At 42.6% G+C, this 13000-nt stretch overlaps 1 protein-coding gene across 1 annotated transcript in view; it reads right to left on the bottom strand.

The window, feature by feature from the left end:
- Positions 1-3338: 3338 nt before the first annotated feature.
- LOC310772118 (von Willebrand factor A domain-containing protein 5A-like) overlaps positions 3339-13000 on the bottom strand; it is a gene marked incomplete at its 5' end in the record, with an annotated part of 14171 nt that continues 4509 nt past the window's right edge. The window contains 8 exons of the mRNA XM_083664574.1: positions 3339-3784; positions 3905-4028; positions 4281-4444; positions 5602-5667; positions 10574-10675; positions 12153-12379; positions 12554-12657; positions 12936-13000. The exon at positions 12936-13000 is cut by the window's right edge and continues 94 nt beyond it. Of these exons, the coding sequence (XP_083520700.1) occupies positions 3705-3784; positions 3905-4028; positions 4281-4444; positions 5602-5667; positions 10574-10675; positions 12153-12379; positions 12554-12657; positions 12936-13000 (932 nt within the window). The remainder of the gene's footprint in view (positions 3785-3904; positions 4029-4280; positions 4445-5601; positions 5668-10573; positions 10676-12152; positions 12380-12553; positions 12658-12935) is intronic.

The following is a 13000-nucleotide window of genomic DNA, read 5'->3' as shown; positions in this document are numbered from 1 at the left end:
TTCACTCTGCTAACAGAGGGGTTTGCAGACAGAAGAACATCTATTCCAGCCAGCAACATGAACTTCATCAAATTGCACACCACTGTTTGCACAATAGAAATGTAATCCCATAACTTGTTGCATTGTTTGACATAAACTGATTTAAATTACAAGAGCTATACTTTGCACTACAAGAGCTATACTTTGCACTATCTTGTGAAAAATGTAACAAAACATAAAGAGCTGCTTAAACCTTTTATGTCGGTTGTTTCTTTAACGGCTTTACTGAAAATAAAACTGGTGGTGGTGGTGGGGGGGGGGGGGGGGGGTGGTTGATGGCTAAATTAGAGCCTCATCTGCGAATGGTTATACAATGCAAACTGTGTGAGAATGTAGGCATGCTACAGAACACACACACACACTTTGATGGACACTGAATGGTAAAGTACTTGTTAACATGTTCTAATATAATTGAAGTTTGATGATCATGTTTAGGGTTGGACATATATGTGTCTGTGTGACATGGGCTGACTTAGGCCTACATAATGTTTGATGTCTGTTTCTAAATTCAAAATGGAAAACCAGTAAGTAGAGTATTTTGGGGCTTTGGACAATTTTGTCCACTGATGTCGCTCTCCCACGTACTGTATGGTGCATAATAGATCTCAGATGGTATTCCTTTGGAAATAGAGGTCTGTGGTCTGATGTGTGTATGTATGGGGTCGTTGACATGAGGACCTTTTAGTTTAAATGTCTCAGAAGTTAAGGGCTCAATTGCTTCATGACACTGAATCAATTCGATGGCAATTTTCTCATTAGAAACAACTTGGGTAGGGGGGTACAGTGGTGCAGTGGTAAGTGCTGTCGCCTCACAGCTCGAAGGTCCTGGGTTCGATTCCCACCTGGGACGCTGTGAACGCTGAAGGAATGCGTGCCCGTCCGCATGTCCTCGAGTGCCCACCGCCCGGGTGGGGTCGTCAAAAAGGGCCTTTCTGTGTGGAGTTTGCATGTTCTCCCCGTGCCTCCCGGGGGTTTCCTTCATATAGGAACCCCTTCACCAAAACATGCAATATCCTGGTTGCTGATGTGGTGCCTCCTCTGGTCGTGAAGGGCGCCTGTTTGGAGGGAGGGGAACTCGTTGGATAGCGTGATCCTCCCACGTCCTATGTCCTACCGGTGAAGCTTCCCCTGTCAGGTGAAAAGAAGCGGCTGGCTACTGCCCATGTCTTGGAGGAAGCATGGAGCCAGTTTTCGGCTCTCCCCAGATCGGCAGAGGGTGGAGCAGCAACCAGGATAAATAAATTAAAATTAGCACTAATGGGGGATAAAAATGGGATAAAAAATCGGGGGGGAAAAAACAACAACAACTTGGGTAACACTATAATACATTTTAGAAGGACACTATAGTGACAATATAAGGTCACTAACTCCCTATGGGAACATTATATGATTAATCTAGGAATACCCTCAAGTGCATTTTGTCAGAATGGATACTATGCAACCATTTCATTCCCTTTCAGTCTCATGTTCTGGAATGACAATAGATAAACACACAGCATCCTTCTCCTCCATCTCATGTTGCTCATGTTTAGAACACTGAACAGGTTTGAAATCAGTCTCTTCAAATAAGACTTGAGTGAGTGTGTGTGTGTGTGTGTGTGTGTTAAATTTAGGCTGATGTTTCATTTAAGAACAGACACAAACAAATTATAACCCATATTTCAAACTTTCATGATCTCTTACCCAAATTGTCATCAACTCACACAATGTGAACATTTCACAGCATGATAAGATTAGTTTTGAAAACTTTGTCTTGGAATGATTGAGTAGCTTTATCCGACTCAAAATAACAAAGCGTGTCTTTGTTGAACTGTAACCTCACGTCACCAGGCTCTCAAAGGAGATCTGTTACTGTTCATAAGTCTTCTGGTCTGAGATCCAGTGCCAGATCATACCTGCTAATTAACAGGCCAGGCACTCCACCAGAGGTTAGTAAAAAAAACGGAATTAATTTACAAAGACAACAATAGTATAATAAACATTATTATTATATAATATAATAGTATAGTACTAGTAATAGTATAGTTATATAATTATATATTATATTATAGCCTACATGTAATGTACACTAATGCCTATACCACACACATTCTCACAGTTTGCATGGTATAAATCTGACATTCTGCATATAGGAAGATGTATAGGCATATTTTTTGTGCCTACCTACAGTACGCACCTTTCAGAGAAGAGGCTCTCTCTATTTAGCCATTCTTCTTGTTTGCAATGCACTTTTCATTAGAAGTAGGAATCTCAAAGTGCAACAGGATAGAAGAACAAGAAGAAGAAAACAGCCTAAAAACCGATCATCAGCAAAGATCATTAAAGCCACACAAAAGAAAAAGGCCTGATTAAAATGTAAAAGTTCAATGTATAAAAACAAATGTAAAAAAAGTTAAAGAGCATGGTGCAGGTTGGACACCACATTGCATTAATACTGTATGTGGGAGGGGTAGGTAGCAATGAGATTTTGGGGGAAAGTTTTTTTTTAATCACACATGGCTGCATCTACTCATTTTTGTAAACTGCAGGGGTCACTGCTCCTGTAATGGAACTGTACACCTGTGATGTCTGACCAGCAGAACATCCAGCAAGTGATGTCACAGGCATCGAAAACAATAATAAAACAATTTCACCTGTCCTGCACCATGCTCTTTGCTTTTTAGGCCCCCTTTAAAAGTGTCGACAGTCTCTGGTGCCCTCAGGTGGTCAGGGACAGAATCCCACAGGAATGGAGAAGGTTGTTTCTGGATCACAGATTACATGGTTTGTGGTGTGAGCAGTTCCTTGCGGTAGAGAGACACATTTCTGTGGATGCACTGATGCGTTAGCAGAGATATTTTGTATTAGATCCTGAAGGAAACAGGGACCAAGTGTAGAGAGCATAGGCACGTGTGATACGTTCATCATGGACTCTCCTCAGGAGCGCTCTTCTGGATGGGATTGGTATTGTATTTCTGGAAGCTCCTGAGAGGAGTTCCGATGAGAACTGTGTTGGAATAGTCCAGCCTTGAGGAGACAAAGGTGTGGACAAGTTTCTAAGTGTGGGATGGAGTTTGGAAATGTTCCTGGGGTGGTACAAGGAGCTCTTTGCACAGATGTTTGATGTGGGCTTCAAAGGTCAAGTCAGGGTCAGGTTGGAGACTGATGAGGAGAGGGGAATGTCTTGGCCAGAAAAGATGATGCGAGTTGTTCTTTTTTGTTGTTGAAAACAAGTGGTTGTTTTGCAAACCCAAATACTGTATTTCCTTGTGTACATTTAAAATCAAATATAAACAATGAAAATGGGCAGTAATGCATCATTCCAGTTTTATTTTAATCAGTAAAGCCGTTTCAGAATCCAACATTAAATGCTTAAAAGGCACAAGTATAGCAGCTCTTTATGTTTTGTTATATGACTGAGCCTGGATGGATGTGGCCCAGTGAGTGCAGGGCAAACGGAACAGGGACGCTTTCACAAAATAGTTCAAAGCCAGCAGCACTTATTACAAAACAGTTAATGTCAAAGGAGGTATGCAACAAGTTGTGGGATTACATTTCTATTGTATTGTTGTATAACAGTGAGGTGCAATTTGATGAAGTTCATGTTGCTGGCTGGAATAGATGTTCTTCTGTCTGCAAACCCCTCTGTTAGCAGAGTGAAGGAGAAGCTAGGCAGCATGAAGCCCTCAGAGCCCCAGCGCGTCTTTCTGCACCTTGCAACCCAACAGCACATTTCCAGCTTCCACACACTCAGTGACACACGAGGCTGAAAGAAGACACAAGGCGTCACCAGAGGAGACATACAGGATGTAAGGAGGCTGTGAATGTTGCCAAACAACTGATTTTAATCATCATAAAACAGTAGATATTATTGTTATTACGGTACCTTTCTGTGTATGGAGCCATGACACAGCCTTCATAGCCAGAAGCTCCCACTCTTCCTGGGCCTCCATCTTGAAGCCATGAAGCCAGATCAGAGCCAGAATGGTGGCCCACACTTCCTGGTTCACCTAATTCCCCAAATCCAACAACAACAGATGGAGAGGCCGTCAGGAACCAGAGCAAAGAGAATGAGGACGACATCATCTTATACTTACATTTGTCTTTCCCCCCTTCCTGTCCCTTTTTATTTTAGTCTCATATGTACTATTCACTTTTTTTATGTGAAGCACTTTGTGAACTCTGTTTGTAGATACGTGCCTTTTAAATTCATTTACAATTCATTCATTTTGAGTCTTATATTTGATTTGACAATGACTCACCGATGCAGGCTTTGGCTTCTCCACCTCCTCACTGGTCTTCCCCAGTACAGTAGCCAGAGCTGGCTCTAGCACCCAGGAGCCAGAGGCCTTCTGGAGAGAGATCAGCTGCAGCAAGGGCTCTCTGGGTGGCAGGAGGCTGGGCTGAGGAGCTTCATAGTCATCTTCTGAAAATTTTAGATAAGAAACCTACATCTTACCATCATTGCAATATACTTCTAAAGTACAAGCTCCTCAGCTTTGACAATTACTTTTCTTTTTTATTGCCTGTATAAGGTCCTTCACGGGCTAGCACCACCTCCTTTAGAATACTTTATCAAGCTTAACACTACGCAAAGCTCAGCGAGAGGCGACTGTGAACTACCTCTGAGACGGACCTCTGTCGGACAAAATGTTTTGTCCTACAGAGGTAGCAAACTGTGGAACAGCTTCCCACTGTCAGACAGAGATTGTAGCAGCGTCCACACCTTTAAGGGACTGTTAAAATCATGGCTCAGAACCAACCAGAACTGTGACCACTTTTAAACCCTTTTTTTTTTGTTTCCTGTTTCTGTTTCTTTGTATATGTATATGTCCCTGAAAGTCTATATTATGTCTCCTTTATGTATACATTATACACTATCCCATAATGTATAATGTGTTACCGGTACTTACATTGTATTCCCTGTCAGTTGCCCTATGTATGTACTACCTTTTCTTTTTTAACTCAATGCACTTTAGATCTACAGTACCTGTCGAGGGACTACGGATGGAAATTAGCTAAGGGTACAAACCGGCACATTTACATGCAAATGTTCATTAATGCTGCACTGTCCCTATGAAAAATTAATAAAGAAAATAAAATAAAAAATTATCAAAGTCACAATCAAGCATGCCTGCATGAGGAGAAAATCAAAGGAAGTGCAAGGAATCTGTTTTTTATTGTGAGAAAATTATATTTGGGCATAAATAAATAAATGGCACGCATACCCAACAAGATGTCGAGATATGCTCCTGCTGCTAGGCTAGAGGCTTATGCTTAGCTGCTGACGCTAGGCTAACAACCAGTCATTAAGCAATCATGTATTGGGGACCACAACATCAGAATTGTAATCAATAGAAAAGGGTAAGGCAGGGGGGAAAGTTCACACTGTCCACAAATAGTAGGCTATTTGAAAGTGACAATGTGTCTAACTACCATCGGAATAATTACCATCGGACTCCACTGCATCACCCAGCGATTCATAGATCTCATCAAAACCATAAGCCATGTTGTCTGGAGCTTTTGGAATGACAACCAACATACTATTTACACTGTAATCTTATGATATGTGTGTCTAATTACCTTCGGAGGAATTACCATCACACTCCACTGCATCACCCAGGGAATCTTCACAGATATCATCGTATGCTGTTGGGAAAAACAATACAAATAGATAACATTCAAATAAAATCCAGAACCTGTTAACAGACAGTCCAAAATAAAGCTGAGTGAGTATGTCTGTGTGTGTCCTTCGCATATCTTGAGAACCATTTGTCAGATCTACTCCTAGGGGCGGGGTCAACGGGCACTGCACTAGTACCAATAATAAATCACTCACGGTTTGATATGAGAAACATTGTTAAGGACGTGTCCCTCTGTCACCATGCGGTGCAGCACATGTTCAGTGAACACAGATGCTGATAATGATGTTGTTCATATACTTTATTAAAAAACAGTACACCTCACACACACCACAGTGTATTTCAAGGTCAGTGTTAAAGTATGGATACCGCCTGAGCATGAAGACGTTCATTACTTTCAGCTTGAACTACTTGACTTCCACCAACTCAAATTTGAGTGCGAAGGCTACAGCTATCTGCCAATCGCTCTATCAATTTGATGAATGAGAATTATGAATTCTAATTCTGAATGAATCGCTGAAAAACAATATGTTCTGTGAAATTCAAGATTAAGAGAAATCAGGTTGAAACAAAACTACGAAAGTGACCCCAGGAATTTTCCATTTTTTAAGACCTTTCTCACTGCATTCTCAACACGACGTGCTGTTCATGAGATTGTGAAATGGGTCTATCAATCACAGAGAAGGAACTGGTTTTCAGATACATTGCTGTGATTGTCTCAACCATCTGGCACCCAAACCCACCATCGGTCGTGGGTGTGGTGTTATTCTTTGCTCCTTTGGTTGTGTAGACATCCTCTGATGAAGGTCTATTGACTGAAAGATTAGCTGAATAAATAGTCCTTTTGGTGTTACGTTTGCTCGTTTTTCCTCTTTCTAGTGTTCTGCCTTAGCTTCCAGCACCTTCATTTTTGGGTGTGTGGTTGAATCTGTAGCAGCAGTCTGTATCATTGTACCATGAAAAGTTACACAGTGTAGGTAGTGCAGGGGTGGGCAATTTTTTTCCTGAGGGCCATACTGACTTGGGGGGCCACACATTGGAGATTATACCTGCCAACACTCCTGATTTTCGTGGGAGTCTCCCTATTTTTGACCCTCTCTCCCGTTGTGATTGGTAGTTTCTTGTTCATCTCCTGATATAATAGTGACACAAATCCAATGGCTGTAGCAGATGAGATTTATTAACATAATTCTGCCTTTTATTGAGTTTTTGGGATGTCGTTTTGTTTTTCTTTGAGGACCTTGGGGGCCGGATTGAGATGGTCCAGGGGCCAGGTCCGGCCCTGGGGCCGCATTTTGCCCATGAATGGTGTAGAGTCAGTTGATAACATGTAGTACTGCTACAAGCAATAGCAACGGTTATTCCCATGCCTCACAACCTCTACTCGGTGCAGACTGGGTGAGCTGGTCAGACATGAAATGACACAATGTTGCGTTTACATGCAGACAATAAACAGTTTATTAGCGGATTTCTGGAGTTACCTGATTATTCAAATGGTCATGTAAATAGCATAAACCGACAAGCTTTATCCGTTTATGGCCGTTATCGGGTTATGAATAAACGGATAAACATACCTAGGTTTTTTGGCCAATAACCCGTCTTTTGAGTGCATGTATACAGCGTATCAGGTTTCTTGTGGGTTTATACATACACGAGTTTGAGTTCTTCCGTCATGCACTACTTCTTCTGTTGTTTTATTGCGGAATTACCGCCGCCTTCTGGAGAGAAATCCGACTAATTGACTGAATCATGTAAACCCGGGTTTTTCCTATTGTCGGATTATTAAAGTGCATGTAAACGCAGAAATCAGATTATTGCCATAAACTGATTACTCACAGTTATCAGTTTATTGGTGTGCATGTAAATGCACTCAATGTTCTCTCTTGGATCAATCTTTGCACACCAGCTTAAACAACACTAAACCACATCTTAACACATTGAATGCCAGCCATGTTTTCATTCCTGTAGGTAAGTTGTGCCAGGGGTGTTTTTGACGATTCTGGCTCATTTTAGAAACAGCCGAGGATTCTTTTCTGTTAAGAATTCATGAACACCAATCATCTAAAAATAACTAATAGAATGTGTGCTTTCTCTGTCTAAAAGAGTTAGTTTGCAGAGTTAGTAGTTATGTAGATATTAGCCGTTGAGTACAGCATGGTTTCAGCGTCTGGAAATTTATTCAGAGATAAATGGCTTTTTGTGAAACAGTCACTTTAACCATTCATTTTTGGCATCAGTAAGACCGTCAGACATTCTAAACAATAGTTTTGAACAGTAATTTCCTCCATAACAACAGGAAACACCCCTCTCATTCAAACTCCTCCCTCCGTGTGTCTTCTCCTCCTTCCTCCTGGCTGTACAGCGGGCGTGTCAGAAGCGCTTTTGCTGCTGCCTGCCTGTGTGCCTGCCTGCCTGCTTGCCTGCGTGCAGACGCTCCTTGTGCGAGTCAAGATGGGCCGGGGAATGCGTGGGCGATGGGCAGATGTTGATTCTGGCCTTTCTGAGGTGTTTCAAAGTGTGTTTCACCTATGATCTATTTTGCAAATCGCTCTCCGCTCTCTGTGTGCTGCTGCCGGTGCGCGGCCGCTCTCAGGCAAGACAAGTCTTGAACGGATTACTGTAAAATCGCCACGGCATTTCCTTGAACGGCTTGGTCCCGCGGCAGTTTTTTCTTTGATTTCGGTCGTCTGGGGGAGCACTGTCAACACTTAGTGGGTCGGTAAAATAGATTATACACATTATCTTGCTCCAATAGTGATCTCGAAGATGTAAAAGTTGTTGATTGATGTACCACCGTCAAAAAAAAAAAAATGTTTATGTAAGACGAGTAAACTCGGCTCTGGCACTTAAGCGTTGGATTATGTAAGACGAATTATTTCGGCTATGGCACTTAAGGTGTTAAACAACACTAAACCACATCTTAAACAACACTAAACCACATCTTAAACAACACTAAACCACATCTTAAACAACACTAAACCACATCTTAAACCACAATAAACCACATCTTAAACCACACTAAACCACATCTTAAACAACACTAAACCACATCTTAAACAACACTAAACCACATCTTAAACCACACTAAACCACATCTTAAACAACACTAAACCACATCTTAAACAACCACATCTTAAACAACACTAAACCACATCAGGTAGAAAAATAATCTGCTCTCTATGGGTTGAAACTTTCAGGCATGTTGCACTTCTGGCCACACCCCAATCAGTGATGTCAGAGCAGGTTTACCTTTGACAGGTGGGGCAAAATGTAAGGGAAACCAAACAAGATAACAAGATAAGAAGACATTTAAATTGCAGCAGCATGCCTTATGCCAGTAGATGTCAGTCAAACCGGAAAAGTAGTCATTAGTAGTAGTTATTTTAATGATTATTGTGGGCTACCTTTATGTATACTAGATTTATCTGCAACCTTGATGGAAGAAGCTCACAAATTCATACCTGCATACCTTCCAGGAAACACAGTCTGTGTGTGCGTTTGTGCGTTTATTAAGGATGCGCTGATCTGATCTGATCACTATCGGTATCGGGCCAATACTGGCTAAAATCACTGGATCAGATATATTCCCAACCTGATCATAGCAGTTACATTAATGTAGCCTACATTGTGTTAAACATGACCAACACACTACAGCAAAAAAATTGCCTATAAAGGTGATGGAGAAAATTTAATTTCCACTTGCCTCATTTCATAATCAATTAGAGTTGCGCGATCTTGACCACAGTCAGATCGTCCAATTGCCACCCTTTGACATCGCCAATGCACGATGTCATCGCCCTCTCAACCCAAACAAGCAAACAGCGCGGAACGGTTGCCAGGTCAGCGGTTTTCCTGTGGTATTTGGCTACTTTTTAAGTGTTGTCACGAGTTTAATTTCTCCGCTCCGTTCGTGAGAGAGAAACAGGAGAGTTGACAGGTCTGTACTAGAAGTTAGCCCATTGAGAGAATGTATAATAATGACTATGCCAATCTAATGAATAACTAAAATCTTATCAGATGGGATCCATGAGACTATAAAATGGTTGAGAACCAGAACCACTGGTCTACACTACAGCAATGTTTTATTTATGATATACTGCATCTAATTACAGAAGGCAATTTTAGGACCTTGGTGAAATAATGTAACTGTTTAGGGAAAACTGCTTTTAATGCTGGCGCACAAAACATTTATGGTGTTACTTTTGTAGATATTACAATACATTTGGCAACGACAGCAATGCTCTCGGCATTTCAGTGTACCGTAAATTTCGGACTATAAGCCACGGCTTTTCCCCCGTTTTTTGGCCCTGCGGCTTATATAACGGTGCGGCTTATCTATGGATTTTTCCGGAAAAAAACCAACAAAAAAAACGGAATTCTCTCTTTTTTAGCACTCTTTCTAACTATAAATCCACTTCTGTTTTAATTTCCTCTCTTGCCCTCTTTTCACCACACCGCGGACACTGTGTGCACTGTAAAAAAAAACACAGGTGGTGTTGTGTTATGTTGTTTTGTTGAAATGTTAATAAATGGGAGCTTCCTCAAACAGCCATCTCTTTCCCGACAATCCCCTCTGTGCATGAACCCTTACATATGGTAATTAAACATTAAAACACAATTAAAAAAAAAAAAAAAAAAAAAAAAAAAAAAACATTAAACACCTGCGGCTTATAGTCCGGTGCGGCTTATATATGTAACAAACAGGCAATTTTGCTGCTGCGGCTTATACTCCGGTGCGGCTTATAGTGCGGAAATTACGGTATATGGATTGGCAGAGGCATATTTCTGATTTGTGTTATTGGGCTGACCTGGCAGCCCTGAGCAGCGGGGCGAACGGGCACTGCACTAGTGGCCGTTTTCTGTGGAGGAGAAAGATATACCCATATATGTATTTTCTTTGGGGTGTTACTCACATCCGCAATCAGCTTGCAGCATCATCATCCGTGGAGCAGCACAGTTTCGCGCCATCGGCATGGCACAGGCCATGGCACAGAACATGGGCTGCATATACATCACTTTGAAAGAAAAAAAAGAGTGACACATTATGTGAAGGCATTACAAGGGACTTAATAATACACAAAAAGTGTAAGCCAGTGTCTCTTGTATTCATTGCAAAGACACAATTTGGCATAAAAATGAATTTATGACAACTCCAAAACTTTCTAAATGAACTGCCCCCCCCCCCTGATTTTTTATCCGATTTTTATCCCCCATTAGTGCTAATTTAATTTATTTATCCTGGTTGCTACTCCACCCTCTGCCGATGTGGGGAGAGCCGAAACTGGCTCCATGCTTCCCCCGAGACATGGGCAGTTAGCCAGCCGCTTCTTTTCACCTGACAGGGGAAGCTTCACCGGTAGGACATAGCACGTGGGAGGTTCACGCTATTCCAACCAGTTCCCCTCCCTCTGAACAGGTGCCCTTAACGACCAGAGGAGGAACCACATTAGCAACCAGGATATTGCATGTTTTGGTGAAGGGGTTCCTATATGAAGGAAACCCCCGGGAGGCATGGGGAGAACATGCAAACTCCACACAGAAAGGCCCTTTTGACGACACCACCCGGGCGGTGGGCACTCGAGGACATGCGGACGGGCACGCATTCCTTCAGCGTTCACAGCGTCCCAGGTGGGAATCGAACCCAGGACCTTCGAGCTGTGAGGCGACAGCGCTTACCACCACCGTACCCCCCTAAATGAACATTTCTTGATAATGTCATACAAATCCTTCTGCATGACGTTTTTGGTTTTTGATGGCCGAAAGAGTGTGGAGTACAGCCAGACACACACGCATGCACATATCATAGTTGTGTCCAGGGGAGATACAGTGGTACAAACGCTGTCTTATTTCTAGCATGCAACATTAAAATAAAGGGGACATTTTGATACCGTTAATGGAGACAAATAAAAGTATTTGTGCTTGCTGACGAACAAGCTAAGTTCATGTTGTGAATCTGTGATAGCATTGCTTCAAATGTTGAACTCACCTCTTTTATGCACCAAAATAGATGTCGATTTGAATGTTTAATGCCATGAAGCATAATGTTAAAGCAGTACATCATTTCACATGGTCTCATACAGATGTCCACTTACGGTACGTGCACATCATGAAACGCTCGGCGGCTTGCCTCCTGTGGAAGCCGCTTTGACGCTGCATCTTGATAGGCTGTCTTGCTCTATTTCCGTGTCTGATTGGTCAATTTGCCTCGCGCCCCCTGCCGCTGGAACCGCCCACAGCGTTTCACTGTCGCAGACTAGAGGCGGCTTGTCTCCGAGCGGCTTCACGCTCGCGGGGCGGGACTAGGGCGGGACCTTTCGTTGAAGCTACCCAATGACAGCTCTTCCTACACATTTCCTCCCCCCACCCTCCTGTGTAGCTCGACCTGAGAACGTTTCTACAGGCTACAGCTCCAAGCTGAAAGCTGGTTTCCACGCCCACAAAACGCTGCGACACAGCGGAAAAGCGAATTTGCCATTGTAGATGTGCACGTACCGTTACTGGGTGCTGGGACATTTCTGCGCAGCAGAGGTCCTTGTATAGCCTCCCTATTCCTTTTGTTGACAGCAATGAAGGCAGTGAAGGAACTGCTCACTCCTGATTGAACACTGAGCTCAACCACCTTCTCCTTCACTCCTCCATTCTGCTGTCCTCTCTGCTCTCTCTCCTCCATCTCCAGGGAGCGAATCAGGGTCCGAGCCCCCAGCCTGTGGACGGTCAATCTGTAGAGAGCAGATAGAGTGGTGTAATATTCCTTTAATAAATATGAAATTATTTCTTACCACCAATTATTTTATTTCCCCCCTTTAGTTGACCCCAGACTGGCATACTGTCAAACTGTAAACCCACTACCCAATGCAATTACACTTTAGCTGTCTGACCAAAAGCTGTTTTACCCCGTGTCCTCTGTAGGTTTGAGGCTGAAGTGGATTTGGTTCTGAGAGGGATGAGCTGCCAGGCTGTACTTCACCGTCACACAGCCCTCTGTGGCCCCTGAACTCTGACAGAGCATGAGAGTATTAGAAACCATACTTAGTTCTATACCTGATTGAAAAATGATGAGAACGCCAACAACATATTGAAAATGTACAGTGGCAACAATCACAATACAAAGCGACCTCAACACAGTAACTAACATATTTATTTTGAAAGCAAACTGTCTTCTTGTTGTTAAGCTGTTATGCCATGTGTTATGTCAGGGTTTAGAGGAGCGTATGGTACCCAAGCATTTTTGTGCATAATGTTAAACAGTGTAAAAATGAGACTAGATGCTCCTACCTCTCCAGTGAGCTGGGCATAGAGCAGTGACCTTTGACCGTGGAAAAGTGTTGTGATGGATGGAG

This window comes from Poromitra crassiceps (genome assembly GCF_964638095.1).
Source record: "Poromitra crassiceps genome assembly, contig: HAP1_SCAFFOLD_2025, whole genome shotgun sequence".
NCBI classification, from domain to species: Eukaryota; Metazoa; Chordata; class Actinopteri; order Beryciformes; family Melamphaidae; genus Poromitra; species Poromitra crassiceps.
This window is presented reverse-complemented; position numbering and strand designations above follow the sequence as displayed.